Source organism: Crocuta crocuta, unplaced genomic scaffold (genome assembly GCF_008692635.1).
Source record: "Crocuta crocuta isolate KB4526 unplaced genomic scaffold, BGI_CrCroc_1.0 scaffold306, whole genome shotgun sequence".
Lineage (NCBI taxonomy): Eukaryota > Metazoa > Chordata > Mammalia > Carnivora > Hyaenidae > Crocuta > Crocuta crocuta.
In genome coordinates this window covers 994,298-1,014,742 of record NW_027529630.1, presented here as the reverse complement: position 1 = coordinate 1,014,742, position 20,445 = coordinate 994,298, and the positions used below count along the sequence as shown (strand labels likewise).

General features: G+C 44.4%; 2 protein-coding genes across 9 annotated transcripts in view; one reads left to right on the top strand and one right to left on the bottom strand.

The window, feature by feature from the left end:
• Positions 1-246: 246 nt before the first annotated feature.
• On the bottom strand, positions 247-15,977 carry LRRC51 (leucine rich repeat containing 51). Of its 8 annotated transcripts, XM_077762205.1 has the most exons (7): positions 15,693-15,776; positions 8,190-8,273; positions 7,425-7,562; positions 2,185-2,390; positions 1,101-1,249; positions 676-855; positions 380-436 (listed from the first exon to the last, which is right to left on the bottom strand). In XM_077762205.1, exons 3-6 carry the CDS (start codon positions 7,504-7,506, stop codon positions 714-716), a joined length of 579 nt encoding a protein of 192 aa, XP_077618331.1. In that variant the 5' UTR covers positions 7,507-7,562; positions 8,190-8,273; positions 15,693-15,776; the 3' UTR covers positions 380-436; positions 676-713. The 8 variants fall into 8 exon arrangements, with proteins under 8 accessions (XP_077618333.1, XP_077618331.1, XP_077618327.1 ...); XM_077762207.1 differs by lacking the exon at positions 676-855 and having other exon boundaries at positions 247-436; XM_077762201.1 differs by lacking the exons at positions 380-436; positions 15,693-15,776 and adding an exon at positions 15,816-15,977 and having other exon boundaries at positions 638-932.
• An 89-nt stretch (positions 15,978-16,066) lies between these two features.
• The window catches only part of NUMA1 (nuclear mitotic apparatus protein 1), a 70,845-nt gene continuing 66,466 nt past the window's right edge, over positions 16,067-20,445 (top strand). Inside the window, exon 1 of the mRNA XM_077762193.1 lies at positions 16,067-16,129. The gene's annotated coding sequence lies outside the window, so the exon portion shown is untranslated. The remainder of the gene's footprint in view (positions 16,130-20,445) is intronic.

Below are 20,445 nucleotides of genomic sequence, written 5' to 3'. Positions count from 1 at the left end.
AAGAATCCAGGAGATAAGGGTTCAGAGTTCCCAGGTCTTAGCCGGAACTTGGCCTGGGCTAACCTCAGATGGGATAAGACTGTGCTTGTCCCTTCTCTGGTGATGGGAACACTGTCAAAGCTGAACAAACTTGACTCCGAGGCAGCTCTTGCTGTTGGGGGCCCTGCCTCAAGTTCAGTGGAATTACCAACAAGCCCAGGGTTGGGGGATAAAGGCAGACCAAGAATACTTGATATGGAGCCAGCAAGCCAGTATTTTCTTCAAGCAGAAGATTCCCTTTATCAAATGAAATCTCAAGCAAAATCCCAACATGTAAGACAGCAGAAGTACCCTGATTTGAGTGAAGTTGGGTTCAAAGATCACAGCCTGTCATCTTCTCTGAGGCATCCCCACAGACAACTTGGCACTCTGTGAAGCAGCTCTAACCTCAGGATATCTGAATTGAAGAGTAAAGAAAGGGCCCAGAGAGGTGAGGTAAGTCTCCCAAGGCCATATAGTAAAGCCAGGTTCCCTCCATCCCAGGCCAGCAGGCCTTTTCCTCCACTGCCTCCCTCTTTCAGCGAAATAACACTGGAGCTACTGGCAGTTGCCTGAATTGGAGGACATTTTTACATGATATGGGTGACTCCACACCTGCTCAACTGCTTGCATCGTTTATTGTTAAACCAAACTGACCATCCTCTGGCCTTCAGGATTGCTGGGACCTGAGAACCTCAGAGTGCATTCTGCTTGATCCGGACCTTCTTGGGCTTGATGTTCATGCGCTTCCACACTTCAGCCGTGGTGCGGTCTGCCTTGGTGACCCCACTGAAGTCGAATGTGGTGATACGTGGCAGGGTGCACAGCACATATTGCCTGCGGGGAAGACTCGGGCTGGGGGCCAGCCCTGCACCAGAACCTCCTTCCCCCTCCACCAGTTGCCACTATCTTCCCTAAGTATAATTTGGAGGAAGACAGAGTTTCTCCTGATAGGCATGAAATGCCTAAAGGTCTCTACTCCTTTCCCTGTCCCAGCATGGCAGAATGATGGTGTTGGATTTTGTATGTTCCCACCTCCTTTCCCTGTTAGGGGAGCCCAGCTCCAGGGGCAGGGCACTCACCTATACCCCTTCTCCTCTTCTACGGGGTTCCCATGGAGTGTCAGACTCCGGAGGCGAGGGAGGACAGCCAGCTTGTTCACTTCTCCCAGGCGCTGGATGCTGTTGCCATGGAGATAGAGGACACTGAGGTTGAAGAAAGTTGTCAGGACCTGTTGGGGGAAGGAAACCGAAAGCCAAAATGGACAGGGCCTTGGCTCTGTGCTCAGGACTGGCTTGTGGGCAAAGAAGGAAGAGTTTGAGAAACAGCTTGATTTCCAATCTCTGCCATCTGCCTGCAGCCACTGTAGAAAACTCCAACCTACTTTTTATTTAACAGTGAAGGGGACAGGAGCATCACATTGACACAGAGCTGTGATCTAAGGGGCAGGAGCTAGAGCCTGGGTCCAGCCATAGCCACTGACTTGCCAGGCTTTCTTGCCTCTCCCCAAGACTTAGCTGGCCTTACACTGAAGGCCTTTTCAGCTCTGGTGATCTAAGATTCTTTCACAACACGGGACAGGGATACAGAGTATCCTGCTAGGTACATAATAGAAGCTTTCAAATAGTTAAAAAATTGGGATCACTACACGTGGGGAATAGTTTCCAAGTCATGCTTTAGCTGCTTTCCGTCTGATAGGGATCCTGGACCAAAAAAAAGGGTCAGTTCTGTTTATTTCTTAAAATTTGAGTCTGAGTTCATGGAAAATCATTGCTGGGGCCTAGCTACCTCTTCCACAAAAGAACTCAGCACAGGGCACAGTGGGTGCTTGATAACAAGAGCTATGATTTTATTGCAGCCTACTATATGCCAGTTGTTTTTCATAATTCTCATTTAATTTTCACAGAAGCTTTATGATGCTGGCATATGCTCTCCATTTTTTCAGACAGGGATGCTGATATTTTGAAAGGTTGGGCATCTTGCTCAAAGTCACACAGTAAGATCTAGGATTTGAACCTACATGTGTCTGAGCCCACAGCCATGTACTTGCACTGCACCACACTGCCTCACTATTTCTTTGATAATATGTGGGAAGTAGAGAGGCTGGGAGCTAGACAAGGTGGGATCAGGTCCATCCTGACTGGACTCACAGGGCTGGGTACTCACAGGGTCAATCGAAGTCAGGTCGTTGAAGGACAGATCAATCCAGGCCAGGTTCTCTGGATGCTCCAGAAGCAGTGAAACCACATGGCTGAAGTCTTTCAGATCATTGAGGACATTGTTGTTCAGCCACAGGGACTGGGTCAGAGACTTCCCTGACTTTGAGTGCCTTAGTGGTCGTAGCCCTGTTCTTGGCTCCTCGCTTGTCAGATCTGTGGGGACAAAGTGAGACTTGGGTTATCATCTTTGCTTTTTTGTCTTAGGCTTGGGAAGGGACAGAGCTGGGTGTAAGCTATAGCAGGAGGGCCTGGCAAGACCATAGCCTCATGCTTGAGTCTAGTATGACTCTACCAATGGTTAGTTCAGGACCCCGTCCCAAAGGCCCCAGGAATCCGAATAAGCTTGCACTGAGCGTCAAAGACTACCCATCCCAAACTCTTGGTTTAGGTCATATGGTCCCGTCATGTCTATCATATCATTGGGTCTTCTGTGTACCATCCTCGTTTGAAGGGGTGAGGGAGGTAAAATCACTCTTAATTTTATGGAAATTAAGAACTAGAGTTGTCATACTCGAGCCAAGATGATAGTACAAAATCTAGACTTATCCACTGGTGGAGCCCATAGCATTCACTTCAGTACAACACACTCTGATGTCCTCTCTCTCGCATTAATGTTGAGCAACTGTGTATGTGCCAGATACTGGGTATATAGCAGTAAGCAAAATGAGGGGATCATCTATGCCAAACTCTGTATGAGTAACAGCGTAGGGATGAAGCAGTTGTGCCTTGGAGGAGCTCATCTGGGCAAGATGAAAACAGACTGGCAACATAACAGCGACAGAATTACAAAGCGGGGCTCCTAACCTAGTCTGGAAACTCAGGGAAGTTGAAACCTGCAATGGAGCTCAGTGGATCAGGAGACATTAACTAAGCAAAGGGTGGAAAGGGTGAGAATAACATGACAGGAGCAGAGGCATGAGGTGTGGAACATGTGTATGCATGGGCATGTGCTGCACACGATGGGCAAGGAGGAAAAAGATAAGGAGCCTTGAATGCCAGGCTGAGTGTTTTGGACTTTATCCTGTGGACAATGGGAAGCTACTGGAGGGTTTAAGCAAATGAGATGATTCAAATCTTTCAACATAGAAGATTTTTTTTTTAATTTATTTTTGAGACAGAGAGTGCACATGTGCAAATGGGGGAGGGGTAGAGGGGACGGGGAGAGAATCTCAAGCAGGCTCCACACTGTGGGGAGCCCAAGGCAGGGCTTGAACCCAGGAACCATGAGATCATAACCTGAGCCGAAGCTGGATGCTTTACCAACTGAGCCACCCAAGAGTCCTCATTGTTTTTAAAGTTTATTTATTTTTGTTTTTTGTTTTTAATGTTTTTTAAAAATTTACTTGTGAGAGAGAGCATGAGCAGGGGAGGGTCAGAGAGGGAGACACAGAATCTGAAACAGCCTCCAGGCTCTGAGCTAGCTGTCAGCACAGAGCCCAACATGGGGCTCAAACCCACGAACTGTGAGATCGTGACCTGAGCCGAAGTCGGAAGCTTAACAGACTGAGCCACCCAGGTGCCCCTAAAGTTTATTTTCAGAAAGAGATAGCATGTGAATATGGGGGAGGGGAAGAGAGGGATGGAGAGAATCCCAAGCAGGCTCTGCACTGCCAGTGCTCAGCCCGACGTGGGGTTTGAATTCATGAACTGTGAGATAGGAATCCTGGATAAGAAACTTTATTTCTTAAAATCTGAGTCTGAGTTCATGGAAAATCAGTGCTGTGGTCTAGCTGCCTCTTCAACAAAAGAACCCAGCACAAGGCACAGTTGGTGCCTGATAACAAGAGCTAGGATTTTACTCTGGAGCCAAAATCAAGAGTCGGCGCTTAACTGACTGAGCCACCCAGGCATCCTACAGATCATTCTGAAACTTTAGTGTGGAGTATGGATTAAAGGGTGTGAATGGGACTGAAGATAAATGTAGCTCTTTCAGTCATCCAGGCAAAAGATGAAGTGGAACAGAAAATTAGCATGACTTGATGGTTGACTGGATATAAGAGTAGAAAATAATCAAGGGTAGTGCCCAGTTTCTTGTTTGTGTGACTGATAAGGAATCAGAAAGAAACAGGCTGGAAAGCTTAGCCTTCGTGTGTGTCTGAGGTTCCTGTAGCATAGAAAGGTGGAGAAGCCAAGTAGGCAGCTGGATATGAACGTCTGAAGCTCAGGAGACAGACAAGAATCGTTAGCATAGAAGGTTGTACAAGTTAGAGAAATAGATGAGATTCCACTCAGAGAGCAAGGGTAGAGAGGAGGGACAAGGAGGAAGGAGAATCTATTAAATAGTAATGAATAATCAGGGAAGGAGAACCACAAGAAGATAGCTCGGGAAGTCTATAGTTTATAAGGAGTTTCAGGAGAATAAGGACTGGAAAGTAATTTCGGCAACTCAGAAGCCCCTTGTGGCCTTGTTGAGGACTGTTTCAATAAAATGACTAGGGCCTGGGGACAGAAGCTAGATTGGATTGGGTTCAAGGGTGAATGGATGGTTGAGGAAATATAAGCAAGTAGTGTAAACAACACTCTCAAGACAGTTAGGCCAAGGAGAGAGAACAGGGAACACAGTAATGTTACAATCCATCTGTGTAGGCCCCCACTCACGTTTTGACAAATGAGGTCCATGGAGAGGATGGGCCCTGCCCAAACTCATGGCGGCAGAACCAGATACCAGCTATGGCAAAGGTGACTATATTTTTCCTGTTCTCCCTAAGCCTTTCATTACTTGTCTATATCTGGCTCAGGGGAAGTAAGTATTTAGGTTTTGCTGAACCTGGCCAGCTGTTGTCACTCTCCTCAGGTCTCACTGGACACACTTCCTCCCACCCCCTCCTCCTAGTGTTAACGTCCTCTCCTCCTCAGCTGCACATCCAGGAGCATCCACTAGATGGCTCTCTGCCTTATGGGGGAGTGAGCAGGAAGTTGGGGGGAGGCTGGGGGGAGGGGGAGATGGCAGAACGGGACTGGAGCAGGGTGCTCCAGAACTCATGAATAAACTCCTTATCCTGTCCCCCCATATCCCGAGAACCCCCAGTGAAATGACACAGCTGAATAAAAGGGTTAAAATAAACCCACATATACATTAGCATCTAATCTGATGAGGCAGCAGCTTAGGGAATGCCACCAAGCATGGGCTGAACTCCAGCTCAGAAGTAGCCACTATCAGGACTGTGCTTCCTAAAACTCAAGGCTCCCTTTGGGGCTGCTGGTATTAAGGGTGGAATGGGGTATCCCACTGCCACAGGCTTCTGTTCCTTCAGACTCCACCAGCGTAGTGCACTGCTTGAGGATCTGTTGAAGCTGCCTTGTTCACAGTAGGCCAAGGAAGGTCTGGAAAATGGACCATAAATATCAGTGCCCAAGGAACAGTGGAATGTTTAGCCCTAGGAAGACCGGAGGAAACGTGATCCTGTGTTCCTTGCTCTGAAGGGTTGCTGTGCAACTTTTTCACTTGTCCCTAAAGGATGGGAGCTAGTTTGATGATGACTTCTTTGCATCATTTCTCACCTCATAATGGGAGGGGTTGGTAAGTGAGTGTCATAGGGGACTCCCTTACCATTGCAGGTTCATGAGCAGAAGTAAAGGACTTTGGGTTGGATGTGGCCTAAATTCCCTGCCATTTCAGAGTCTATGATCCATCTATTGATTACTTCAGCAAATAGCTTATCAAGTACTCCTAAACTCTTTCCACAAGCTCTGTGGAACCAGAGGGCCTTTTGGGGCTTAGATGTGCCTCTCCTTTTCTCCCTCTTACAACACAGCAAGGAGCACAATGCCTGGCATGTATATATACACATGTGCTTACTAAATAGGTGCTCAGTAAAGATTTAATGATTGAATGAAAGAGAGGGCATCTGTACAGATCATGGTATGTGCTGTGGAGTTATCCTTGGTTGTAGTAGATTATCCCCTTATTCCGAGGGTTTCAGAGAGGACAAAGCTATTCCCCGCTCAGAGCTGAGAATTCCCAGGGAAAGCAAGAGCCATACTTTCTAACTTCATCTGTCACCTCAGCTATCTTATACATGACCATTATAGCTCAAACCCTTGTGAAACACAGACTACATCAATTAGGAGTGGTGCAGTGCCGGGGCACCTGGGTGGCTCAGTCGGTTGAGCATCCGACTTAGGCTCGGGTCATGATCTCACAGTACGTGGGTTCGAGCCCCGCATTGGGCTCTGTGCTGACAGCTAGCTCAGAGCCTGGAGCCTGTTTCAGATTCTGTGTATCCCTCTTTCTCTGACCATCCCCTGCTCATGCTGGCTCTCTCTCTCAGAAATAAATAAAACATTTTAAAATTTTTAATAAAAAAAGGAGTGGTGCAGTCCCCCATAAAGATCACGGTAGGTGAGTGTATGTCCATGACAGAACATGAGTTACCAATGTGGCTGTGCAAACCCAGTAGTACCCTAAATACACAAGCCAAGGCCAGTACCTCCTGGATAACTATTTGCCTTTTTCCTGAGCTTAAAAGTAGCCACCAATTGCCTGTGCGAGAAAACCAAAGCCAGATACTGGGTCTAGAATATGTGGATGCCAGCATGTATTCTGTGAGAGCAGACAGCAAAATCTAGGGACAGCAGAACTCCCTTGGGAAGAAGCATATTCTCCTGAGAATGATTCTCTATCTCTCTCTTTGTCCCTTCTTGAAGAGTATAAGCCACCTATTTACAAGGACGTTGAATAATAAAATGGGGATGAGCATGGGCAGTGCTGGAACCTGCACTAAGTGTGGGTGACGATGGAATAAACTTGGATATGACTGGAATGAATATAAGAGATTTATCTATAAATATTTAAACTGGAAACATGCCCATTGTTAATAATGAGACCTTGCATGTTTTACCAGTGATCAGAATAGGCTTGTGTCCTCAGAGGAGAGAGGGTTCTCCTTGTGTTTTCATTAGTTTCTTCCTCTCTTCAGGTAAAAACAGGAGAATAAAACCATTGGCTGATAGACTGGTTTCCCAATTTTCTTACGCCTGACTTTACTGTTGTAGCCTGGCTTCCTTCAAAGATGATCAATTATCCCTCCCACTTCTACCACTTCCCTATCCCCTACTCCTCCCCCAAACAACAAAATCTTCAAGCATGCAGGAATTTAGGCTTTTAAGTAGAAGACTGGTTTCTCCCTGGGGACCATACCCAGCCTGTTGCCATGGTGAGAGGAGTGCTGTGCTCTGTAGGCTGACCTTGGATCACGTGGATGCTTCTGAAGGAAAAGTCAAGAGGGGGCTCTTGCACCGAAGTGTTCATATAGTCCTCTTTGCTCATAGCTCAGGCCATCGTTTGCCAGGTGTAAGCATTGGCCCTCGGAGTCTGGGTTCAGCCTGAGAGGACGGAGAACGACTGGTGTTGTAGGTACAAGGGGCACAGGCCTTCCGGTATCCCCACAGCCCCCTACCCTTGCTTTCTACCCTCTACCACTCTAGGCTTGCCTGACTGCATTTCTGTTTTAAGATATTAAGCACAATTCCTTCCATTTGTAGGGCAACTTCCTACTTCTCAGAGCACCTTTACATCCCTTAGAGCTTGTTGATAATTGTAATACCTGTTTCTACTTTCCACACAAAGAAACTAAGACCCCAGGATGAAAGTACTTGCCCAAAGTTAAGCCAGTGAGTCACTATGGACTGCAATCATAGCCTCCTGAATCCTACTCTGAGCCCTTTGTGCTACTCCATAGTAGTTACCATGGAGGCTGTCTTGGTACCTACCCTCTGGTGACATCAACTGGGCTATTCTATTGTTTAACAAACTCCCGAGTGCCTGCATTGGATCTGGTGTCTGACAGCCCTTGCAGTCTGACCAAGCTGGCGATTTGTTATCTCTGCTCAGCTTGTCTGTCAGTCCCATTTCCTTTCCATTCAAAGGCCCTATTTTCAGCCTCATCCTGAATACAGTCATATGTATATAAACTCATACACGTAAAACTAGAGTCTATCTCAGTCACTCACCTGTCACTGATGCCTGAAACTCCACCATTAGGGATTCATTCCTTTGGGTTCAGTGATTGTTCCCTGTTAAACTGGAAATACCCCCTGAGGGGGATGAACACAATGTTATTAGTCATTTACAATATGATATGAATTCTTTTATCAGATCCTTTCCAATTCTAATGAACCCAAGTAAAGCAGAGAAATTTTCAAGAAGTTGGGGAGAACCATGAGAATACTACTCACCTGGGAAGGAGACAGCTGAAAACACTTTACCAAGGGGTTTTGTATGTAACACATACAAACAAAAGACAGACAGACTAACCAGTGCATGTCCCAGTCAGCCTCCTCTTCCTCATTTCATCCACTGCCATCACCACCTTTGCATTTACTATACTTCATCTGCTTTCCAGAAGAATTTAAGGTAGTTTACAACAACACCACATGCATTAAACAGGATGATTTATGGAACAGAGCTGTTCAACTGAAATATAATGAACACTGCAAATTCAGGCGACGTACATAATTTTTTCAAGTATGTACTTTAAAATTTTCTAGTAGCCATAAAAAGTTAAACAGATGAAGCTTAATATATTTTATTTGACCCAAATATCCAAAATATTCAACATATAATTACTATTAATAATTGAGACATTTTACCACTTACAGAGCACATCCCAGTTTGGACATGCTACCTGTCAAGTGCTCAACAGCCAGAGGTGACTAGTGGCAACCAGACTGGACAGGGCAGATGTAGGAAATGGAAACATGAAAGAGAAAGATTAGAAGGCAAATTAAAGAAGAAAGGAGAGAGATGTACCAAACAATTAGGAAACAGTCTATATTATCTCTGAAATTCCTGGCAGCCAAAGTAAAAAGGGAAACCTTAGGATATGCAGTTCTCATCATTTGATTCAAAGAAGCAAACAGATTATATGCAGAAAATGAAATCCATGCATTCTCTTAAAATGGAATTTCCCTTAAAAACCATGGACATGAGAGCTTATAATTCAGCTTAATACAGTTCAAGAAAATTCCTTTTTTGGTAATTTCACATGTGTAGAAGAATGGAGAATGAATGATATCTTCCTCTCAAAAAGCAGCAGTCTCAACAGAGCTTTGTGGAAGCACCACCTTGAGTCACTTCACAGCTGAATTCTCTTATTAAATCGGGACTGGCCTAGTGGGCACAGACTGTTGATTAGGGAGACCAGAATATTTTAGGTATCAAATCAATAGGCAGACAACAAAGAACACATGTTTTTCCAGAAACACAGGAACCTGGTTTGTGTTCTTACTGAGACAGAGGAGCCCAATTTACTTGAGCACCTACAACAGGTTTGATGCCTTTGAGAGATTGGATAATTTTCTCAAAGTTCTGGGTTAGGACCCGAGTTCTGCACTACTGGACATGGATTTTAGCTTAGTATATTTAAGGGCAGAATTTTATCATTAGTTTCCTTGACCATCAGAGAACCTCACTCACTGCAGTTCCTAAGAACTTCTGATTTCGTGACGCACCAGCTCCTGATGCATTTTTCTGGATGAGTTAGTATTAAAAATGGAGCCTCAAGTGGTTAGATAAATTTGCCAGGGGGAAAGGGTTATTAATCTCCATTTAAAAAGTAGTCCAGGCAGCGAGCTAGCACTAAATCATCTGTTCATCATCTGACACAGAACCTGGCTGACAACAGGCACTCAAATGTTTGTGGGAGGAATGAATGAGAAACTGCCAAATACAAGGATTTCTGTTTTGGGAGTGTTGATACTAAGCTGTTCTTTCTAATTGGCTACCAGGTTCAGCTATTTCAGTCTACACCTTGTTCACAGTAAGAAACCCAATTCTGCAAACATTTGTGGTGTGCCTGCTGCCCTGTACCTGGCCAGAAGGAATGAAGCCAAGATGGCAAATAACAGAACCCTGTCTGTCATGAGCACAGAAAAGCTTGCTAGGTTTCCATTGATTGTGGCAAACCAGCCTGCATCCAGTTCTAAGAAATAGCTGCCTATTTAGTAAATATTCTCATGTTTCAATTCTCAAGCCTAGTGTACCCTCTTTGATGAAGCCTGAAGACTGTCTTTCCAGATAAAATTGGTCATTATGTCCTGTGGTAGATTGATTCCCTTGATTGTTCCTATTCATGGTCTTCCTTGTGTCTATCCTTTTTGCCCTATAACTCTGTAGTTCTATCCACTCTCATGCTGGGCTCAGCCATATGACTTGCTTTGGCCAATGGGATGTTGATAAATATGAAACAAACAGAAGCTTAAAGAGAGAGGTTACTCTCTCACTCTTTGCCTGTGTCAAGAGAAAATGGCTAGGCTGCTGGAGGGATGTGAGAAATGTGCAGGTGAGATATGTGCAGAGAGCTAGTGTTCCCACCTGAGGCCATCCTAGACTAGCCAATAGCCAACTTATGCCACGTCAAGTTCAGGATAGTCACACAATCCACAAGTGCCTGCAGACACATTAATGAGCCCAGCCAAGACCAGAAGAAACATAGCTGACTGAGAGACTTGGAAGCAATAATGAATGTGTATTGTTTTAAGCTCCATGTTTTAAGCTATGGATTTAGATGGACTGTTTAACAGCAAGAGCTAACTGATAACATGTTCCCATTGTACTTTGAACAAAATTTTATCACAGCCTGTTTCCTCATCTGTAAAATGGAGACAAACCTACTTTGAGAGCTGTTGTATGTCCTGCAGCAGGTGCTTAATACATTGAAGCAGTTGTATTCTTTGTACATTTCTTTATAAACTACTTCCTATTCCTTCCTTGTAAGCTCAAGGGCAGGGACAGAAGTCAGACTTCTTTCTCTCTTCCCACCATTACTCTGCACTGAGCTTACCAAAGAATGGATATTCACTAAAGGCTTGATGAACAAATAGATAATGGAAAAATGAAAGAAGGAATGAATAGTGTCTTCAGGTGTCACATAGTAAACCTGGCTGCTGGGTAGAACTGACAAAACTCTGAGGCTGCGTTGCTCACTTCAGTGCCTGCGTTTTTGGAGTCTGTCTTTCCCAGCTGCTGTTCTGCCTCATGCCCAATCAGATCCCAGTTGCCTTCCTCGTTTATCCAGGTGAACTTGACAAATGACAGTTTTAGAGGCACACTTGCCTTGTTTTGGAATTTTTCTCTTCCAAATTGGAAGGTTTTTTACCTTATTTTTAATTTTAAAAGTTAACATGATAGCTGAATAAAGTCAAACAACATAGAGAAGTACATCAAGTAGAAACTAAAGTCTGAGTCTCCATCTTACCAACAACAATCACGATTAACCTTTGGGAATATAACCTCTTAGAAGACATATATACAAAACTGTGTATATACATACAACAGCTCTCAAAATAGGTTTGTCTCCGTTTTACAGATGAGGAAACAGGCTGTGATAAAATTTTGTTCAAAGTACAATGGGAGCATGTATCAGTTAGCTGTTACTGTATAATAAACCATCCAAAACCATAGTTTAAAACATATAGCTTAAAACAATACACATTATTGCTTCCAAGTCTCTCAGTTATACTAAATGCTGCATTTTATTTTTATTTATTTAATTTTTTAAATTTTTTTTATGTTTTATTTATTTCTGAGAGAAAGAGAGACAGCATGAGCAGGGGAGGGTCAGAGAGAGAGGGAGACACAGAATCTGAAACAGGCTCCAGGCTCTGAGCTGGCTGTCAGCACAGAGTCCAGCACGGGGGTCGAACCCACGAATCGCGAGATCATGACCTGAGCCAAAGTCAGACGCTCAACCAACTGAACCACCCAGGCACTCCTAAATGCTGCATTTTAAATGCATTTAAATGCAGCATTTAAAAATGAATGTGTACTATTTGTAAATGTATTTTTAAAATTCTACTTTATAACTGGGTTAACTGACATACAACATTATGTAAATTTAGGTTACACATGTTGATTTGATGCATTTATACTGAAATATGGTTGCCCTTGTAGTGTTAGCTAGCAATGTATTTTTTCTTTTTAAATTATTTTAGACTCTCTGGGTGCCTGGGTGGCTCAGTCTCTTAAGCATCTGACTCTTGGTTCCAGCTCAGATCATTATCTCATGGTTCATGAAATCGAGTCCCATATCAGGTTCTGCACTGACAGTGTGGGGCCTACCTGGGATTCCCTCTCTCTCTCTCCTTCTCTGCCTCTCTCCCAGTCTCTTTCTCTCTCTCTCAAAATAAATAAACTTAAAAAAATGTTGTAGACTCTCACCCTTTTAATAGCTGCAGAGTATTTCACAGAACTTGTGTGTATCCTACTTCATTTACTTAACTTTAACCAATCCCAAGTTGATGAAAATTTGTTTTCAGTTTCTGGAAATTACTAACTATTGGAGTTTGATTTGTTGCTAGCCTATTTCTTCCCTCCCAGGTAAGTAGCAACATGATGGCACAAGAAGCTTTGGGGATAATCAGATCAGATCTGATAAGAGACGAAATGGCTGGGCCTAGAGAGGGTTTCTGTTCATGGACTACAGGTGGAAGAAAAATCAAAGAATGTCATGAAAAGTCTACCACATAATCTAGTGGGCGGTTATATTCCCAGGTGCCACAGGGAAGCAAGATTCAGCCTTGCTCTCCTGCCTACCTCTCTACTGCCATCTCTTCTCCTCCTCTCTAATTCTGGGGTCCAGCTAAATACATATTTGAATTAAGTTCCTTGTGCCTGCCACTGGGCTGCCTTCCTCTGCTCAAAATACAGTTTCTCTCTTCTTTTGCCTTGCTACTTCTTTATGGCTCAGCTCAGGTTTTAACTTTTATAAGGAGCCTATACATACGCCCCAATTTGGATGTGGAACTTTCTTCTGAACTCCTATAATACCCTATACTTACTGCCAACGTAGCACTCTTACAATACTAACATTATCTGCTTACTACCTATATGTCCATAAACTCCACCAGGGCAAGAACCATGTTTTTCTCATATGCCTATGAGTGGTGGCAAGTAGTAGGTGCTTAATCAGTACATAAAAATCACAACAATGGTGGTCACCTGGGTAGTTTAGTCAGTTAAGCATCTGACTCTTGATTTTGGCTCAGGGCATGATCTCATGGTTCATGGGTTTGAACTCCCCATAGGGCTCTGCACTGATAGCATGGAGCCTGCTTGGAATTCTCTCTTTCCCTTCTCTCTCTGTCCCTCCCCTGTGCACGCATGCACTCTCTCTCTCTCTCTCTAAATAATAAACACTTTAAAAAATTGCAGGGTGGAGTGCCTGGTTGGCTCAGTTGGTTAAGCGTCCGACTTTGGCTCAGGTCATGATCTTGCAGTTCCTGGGTTCGAGCCCCGCATCAGGTTCTGTGCTGGCAGCTCAGAGTCTGGAGCCTGTTTCAGATTCTGTGTGTGTGTGTGTGTGTGTGTCTCTCTCTGCCCCTCCCCTGCTCATGCTCTGTTTCTCTTTGTCTCAAAAATAAACTATAAAAATTTTTAAAGAAAAATTGCAGGGTGCCTGGGTGGCTCAGTTGGTTAAGCGTCTGACTTCGGCTCAGGTCATGATCTCATGGTTCGTGAGTTTGAGCCCCACATCAGACTCTCTGATGTCAGGGCAGAGCCCATTTCAAATCCTCTGTCTCCCTCTCTCTCTGCCCTTCATTCTCATTCTCTCTCTCAAAAATAAACATTTAAAAAATAAAGAGAAAAAAATGGCAACAGTGAATAATACTATAATGGAGAGGGATGTGAGCTTGTATAATTGAAGGATCTAACCTAGTCTGAGCAGTCAGAGAAGTCCTTCCCAAATAAGTGAGTGAGAAAACTGAAAGATAAGTATAAATTATATCAGGGGGCAAAGATGAACATTCCAGGCAGAAATAACAGCATGTGCAAAAGCTCTATGGTGAAAGATTACTTGGAAATTTTGAAGACCTCAAAAAGGCCATATAACTGGAGAGGAGAAAGGGAAGGATATATACATATTAGACTGGAGGCTGGAGAGATAGATAGGAGCCTGGCTGAGATGTTGCTTGATGCTAAGACCAACAGCAAGGCACAAGGTATGTTTTTAAATGGGGGTGGGGGGAGTGAACAAAATCACATTTGTAGTTTGAAGGACTACTCTGGCTGCAGCATGCAAAATGGTTGGGAAAGAAGGCAGGAAGGATGTGATGGTAGCTAGGACCAGAGAGAAGTCCTATTTAGGAAGTAATGCCGACAGAACTTTGTGATGGATGTGAAATAGAAGTGGTATTAAGGATAACTCTTGGGTTTTTGGCTTCTGTAATGTTGGGCAGAGGTGAGAACATGGGAAGAAATCTTGGCTTAGAGTACAGAGAGATGGTCAGTTGCAGACGTGCTGAGTTTGGGTTGTCTTTGAGATACATGAAGATGTTGAAGAGGCAATTGGCTATACAGATCTGGAGCTTAGAGATGAGTGCTGAGCTGGGAACACACACTTGTGTACATGAGGTAAATGGGGTGGATTAAAATACCAAAGAGAATACAGAGGTGTGAAGTGGGCCTAGAACCAAGCCTGGAGAGACTGTAAGGTAAGTGGACCAGCCACCTAGAAGCCAGCTATTCATGGCAGCATCAGACGTGGATGTTGCCTTAGCCAGACTATTTCCTGTTTAGTTTTATTAACTCTGTTTGATTCCCATTGTCTTCAGTCTCTCTAGTTCCTTTTCCCCATTTAAGCTTCCAAGGAAGGATTTGGACTCATTCTGGTGTAAGTGTAAGTACCCCAAAGTAGGCCACAAAGGCTTCTTTTCCCTGAGGCAGTTTAACCTACTCCAGCTGGAAGCTTGGCAACTGGGATCTAGTTTTAGCTGTCACTGGCAGGTTGTGTGTGGCCTCAGGCTAGTTACTGCTCCTCTTTGGGTTTCAGTTTTCCAATCTGTAAAATGGGAATATCCTTGACTCACAAACCCCAAAAGAGACTGGATGTGAAAGTGCTGGGTAAATTGCCAAACGTAATCCATCATGAAGACTAAAAGGAATGAAACTAACAGAACTCTGAGAAATGGACCATAGTGGAGGTGAAGGGAGAAGAGGTAATTAAGGGACAGAACCCCTAATGACTGTGTGTGGGAAGATGCTGCTGACTCTCAGAAGGAAGCTGTATTCTATGATCTTCCTGCTTGTAAGGAAGGGGACAGTTCAAGCCTCATGCACCTCCAGTATTAGGGCCTGTAATTTACTCATGTCTTGAAGAGGTCTCAGTTCATCAAAGGAAAAGCCAACCCATTTTCTGAGAGCATTTCAGATCTCCCAGTGTCCGGGATTTGAAGCATTCGTATTAGAGGGGCCCAGGTTTGCGATGGGGGATGTTCTTAAGTGGCCCAAATCTGTATTAACATGTATCTCGGCGCCCTTTCCTCCCCTCCCCGCTCCGGTCTATTCCCTATGGACGTTGTTTCTTGTTTGTTGGGAAAGGGCGTAAAGGGTGTGTGCAGGGGGTGTCTCAGGTCCCCGAGAAAGGAAATTCCTTAATCTTTCTGTGTGTTTCTCCTCTCTCCATAGAGAGCGAATTGTCTCCTAGAGCGAATTTCCTGTTTCCCCTCCCAACTCACCCGCAGTGGCTTTCCCTCCAGCTCGAGGTCCCACAACCCCTTGCTTACTCGGCCCAACTCCGTAGTAACTACGCTCGCCACCGCGACTCGGCCTAGCGCCGAAAGCGCTGCCGTGTTGCCTACCGGGAGCTGTAGTTCGCCGGAGGCGGGCCTCCGAAGCCGCGGGCGGTGCTGGGATTTGTAGTTTTCTTTGCTCTCAAGTCGAGACCCGCGTCCGGAAGTAGTGACACCCCTTCTACCAGTGGTCTTCACACTTCCTTTTCCCGGGTCCTGAAGCGTGCCCTTGCGTGAAACTCCAGCCGACAGAGGCCAATCAGAGGGTGGTGCGAGGGGGCGGGGCCATAGTTTAAACTAATTGTGCGCTCAGAGCGCTGGCGCGAGTCCGCAACGAAGACGATCCCGGGGGAGCGTCAGGCGCTGCGGGATCGCGCGGCCAGGTAACCGGCGCGGGCTGGCGGCTGGCGTTCGGTCTGGGCGCTCGCAGGGATGCCCAGGCCTAAAAGGGGTGTTGGAGAGACGGGTGCGAGGGGAGAGCTTCCTTCATAACCTACTCTGGGGAGAATATCGGGGGTGAGGTTTGTGAGGAGGGGTGCATGTTCTGAGGAGAGGTGCCGGCGTGCAAAGGGGGAGAGTCTGTTTGGGGGCGTGTCTGGAATTCTGTCTGAGGACGACGCGGGTGCGGGGTAGTGCGTGTTTCTGAAAGGCTTGTGAGCGAGAGGTCCCAGGAAAGTCTCCGCCTATTAATTTTAACAATAGCAGTAGTAATACTGGTAGTAAACATTTTCAGAGCACCAACTGCGTTTCAGACGCTGTGCCACACCCTTTATATGGATCGTCTTTTTAATATTCCAAATATTCCTATTAGACTTTATTAGGATAGGAATTAGCGGTATTTTATAATGTTTTCTTGGCCAGAATTACATAGCTAGTGCGCGGTTGGCTGTACCAAGTGTTTGAAGGTTGGCTTAAATAAGAAGGGGGGTAAGGGGCTGTGTGGGGGCTGTGTGAGTTGTTTTTAGGGTCCAATCTCCCAGGTAAGTTGTTTCATGGAAAGCTCTTAGAAAGTACAAATTTATGACTGTAAGTGACCGTGAAGATTGTGGGTGGGAAAGAACTTAACTGGCTTGATGCTCCCTCCTCTGGGTGCGCTCTCTTCCTTATCTCTGGTGGAGTGCTTCTCATCTGGTATTGGAAGAGTGTCTGTATGTTTGTCCTTCTAGGTGGAGACTGTGTCTTTTGTCCCTTTATCCTGATGCCTAGGCAGCTATGAGTGAGACATGTCATGGCCATTGATGTATGCTTTGAAATGAACGAGCTTTCATGACCTGAAAGGAAATAGGAGCCTGGCTTTCCTGTCTTCATTTAGTGGCTTTTGGACCTCTGTGTTCTTTTTGTCAGGAATGGGGCTGCCTTCTAAAAATGTGATACTTACTTGCTTTGATCCGTGTTTCCCTCTCTCTGGTGTCTGTTGCCTGGTCCTGTATTTCCGAAGTTCTGGACTGTCTTGTGTGTTACTCTCTGGTAGGCAGAAACCTTGATGGTAAGGGAATTGGAGTTCCCTTGTGGAGATCTTTACTACTGTGATTATATGGGAAACTGGAGGGAACATACAGATCAAGTAAGATCGCTTTCAGTCAGCAGGGATTAGTGTATGTATTCCATCCATCTCTTTCTTGTATGGTATTTCCTCCTTTAAGGAAGAGGCACATACTTGTCTGTAAAAGCTCCCAAAGTACTCTTTTCTTGGGCCAAGTTTAAGCAAATGATGACTAATTGTAATTCTTGAATCTTAATCGAAAGCCAAAGCTGTACTCCCCCAAAGCTAGAAGATCTTACCTGAAAGCTCATATAAGAAACATTTCTGTGTAGAGTGTTCTTCTTTATTTATGGAATATGGAAGTGAGAAGAATGCTTTGAATTAATACTTGAATACTAGCATTGTTAGGATGGGGAAACCCCTGCCACAGGTGGCTAAACAGAGCTGATCAAGGAATGTTTTGACAGCTGTGCCTAATTGATAAAACCCTGTGGTCAGTAGCTATATTGGGGGTCATTTATTTCAGCCCCTTACCCAGTGTATACTAAACTTCTCAGAAAGTGTTGTCTGAACTCAGAAATGAGCACTTCCAAGAATTATACCACTCCCAAAGGCAGTCTGTTTCAATATTGAATAATTCTAAGTGATCATAATTGTTGTTGTATTGTAACAGCATGTTTAAAATTTTTTCTTTTTTTTTAATGTTTTATTTATTTCTGAGAGAGAGAGAGAGAGAGAGACAGCGTGAGCAGGGGAGGGTCAGAGAGAGAGGGAGATACAGAATCTGAAGCAGGCTCCAGGCTAGCTGTTAGCACAGAGCCTGACGCGGGGCTTGAACCCACCAACCGCGAGATCATGACCTGAGCCGAAGTCCGGCACTTAACCAACTGAGCCACCCAGGCGCTCCTAAAATTTTTTCTTTAAATGTTTATTTCGGACAGAGGGCGGAAGCTAGAGTGGGGGAGGGGCAGAGAGAGGAGACACAGGGTCAGAGGCAGGCTTCAAGTTCTGAGCTGTCAGCATAGAAGCCTGATGGGGGGCTCGGAACTCACAAACCATGAGGTCATGACTTGAGCTGAGCTCGGCGCTTAACCGACTAAGCCACCCAGGCGCCACAACGATATTGTTTTGTGCTGTCAGTGAGTTTTTAATTTTACCCTTATATGTTTACTGTTTGTTTTGTCACCATTCTTTCTTGCACTTTGTTTCGTTTATGTTAAAGAGATGAACATATCTTTCAGATGTTTCAGTGAGGGCCGTTTAGTGGTAAACACTCTTCTAGGAAAAATCTTTATTTCCTCTTCAGTCTTGATAGTTTAGCTGGGCACTAGGCTTCCAAATATTTTCTCTTAGCATTTTGAATATGTTATTTTACTGATATTCTGGCTTTTTTTGTTACTTTTGAGAACAGTGCTCAACATTTAACTATTATTTTGTTGTAGGTAACCTGCGTTTTTCTCTGTTTTAAAGATCTTGTTTGTGTTCTACAGTTTGATTACATGGTGTGGATTTAATTTTATCTACTGGGGGTTTATAGTGATTCCTCAGTCTGAGATTTTATATCTTGCATAAGTTTTGTAAAGAATTTGCAGTCATGGGGCACCTGGGTGGCTCAGTTGGTTGAGTGTCCAACTTTGGTTCAGGTCATGATCTCATGGTCTGTGAGTTTGATCCCGGTGTCGGGCTCTGTGCTGACAGCTCAGAGGTTGGAGCCTGCTTCAGATTGTTTCCCTCTCTCTGCCCCTTCCCCACTGTACTCTGTCTCTCAGTTTGTTAAAAAAAAATTATGTTTGTTTATTTTTGAGTGAGACACAGAGTATGAGCTGGGGAGGGGCGGAGAGAGACAGAAACACAGAATTCAAAGCAGGCTCCAGGCCCTGAACTGTCAACACAGAGCCCGATGACGCGATGCTCAAACTTAGGAACTGCGAGATCATGACCTGAGCTGAAGTCGGAAGCTTAACCGACTGAGCCACTGAGGCGCCCTGTCCCTCAGTTTGTTTTAAGTCAACTTTGCTTATAGATAATTTATGTACATTGAACTTTGTTTATAGTAAAAAGTTTTGACAGATGTATATAACTTATAAAAAGCTGCCACAATCAAAATATAGAGCAGTACCTTCACTACCCAAAATTTCTGTGTGCTTCTTTTGTGTGTGTGTGTGCGCGCGCGTGCGCGCGTGCTTGCGCGTGCTTCTTTACAGTCCATGCTTCCCTTCACCTTGGCTCAGGAACTTTTGTAGATTAATTTGTATTTCCTAGAATTTTATATAAGTCAAATCATACAGTGTGTATTCTTGGGCTTAGTTTCTTTCACATAGCATAATGTATGTGAGATTTATCCATTTAGTTGGATATATCAGTAATTTGTTACTTTCTGTTGCTAAGTAGTATTTTGTTGTATGGTTATATCATGTAATTTTGCTTATTATTCACTGTTGATGGATATTTGAGTTGTTTCCAGGTTTCAGCTGTTGTGAATGAAATTGCTATGAGCATTCATGTATAAATTTGTATATTTTCCTTTCTTTTCAGAGTGGAATGGCTGGGTTGTATGTCAGGTATATATTTAACTCTTTAAGAAATTACCAGTTTTCCGAAGTAGTTGCACTGTTTTAGCAGTATGTGAGAGCTCTGTTTGCTTCATATTCTTACCGATATTTGGTATTGTTGGCCTTTTTTTAAGTTTATTTTATTTGAGACAGTGCAAGTAGGGGAGGGGCAGAGGGAGAGAGAATCCCAAGCAGGCTCTATGCCGTTAGCATGGAGCCTGACATGGGGCCCAGTCCCACCAACCATGAGATCATGACCTGAGTGGAAATCAAGAGTTGGATGCTTAACTGACTGAGCCACTCAGGTGCCCCGGTATTGTCAGCCTTTTTAGTTTTACCATTCTCATGGAGATGTAGTAGTATCTCATTCTGGTTTTAATTTGCATTTACCTAATGACTGGTGATGTTGAACATCTTTTCACATGTTTATTGGCCATTCATATATCTTCTGGAGCAATTTTGTGGTTGTTTCTTTTGGGCACTCAAGGCTATTCCCAACCTGGGACCAAAATGTATGTAGTTTTTCTCTACTTGTAGATCTCCAAGCCACAGAACAACTATGGTTTAGAATTCCAAGAGAGTTTTTTCCTCCCACTTCATTAAGTGAGCAAGACAAGCTTCCTTATTTCCCTTTGGACAGATTTCCACCCCCCCCCCCCACCCC

What these genes read in the sequence shown, in the direction of transcription:
- LRRC51 (XM_077762201.1), bottom strand. Translation starts at nt 7,506, where the DNA reads ATGAGCAAAGAGGACTATATGAACACTTCGGTGCAAGAGCCCCCTCTT. An exon ending in ACCTGACTTCGATTGACCCT is followed by an intron (nt 1,250 to 2,184) that starts GTGAGTACCCAG and finishes TTCCCCCAACAG; the next exon opens with GTCCTGACAACTTTCTTCAA. An exon ending in GAAGAGGAGAAGGGGTATAG is followed by an intron (nt 933 to 1,100) that starts GTGAGTGCCCTG and finishes AATTATACTTAG; the next exon opens with GGAAGATAGTGGCAACTGGT.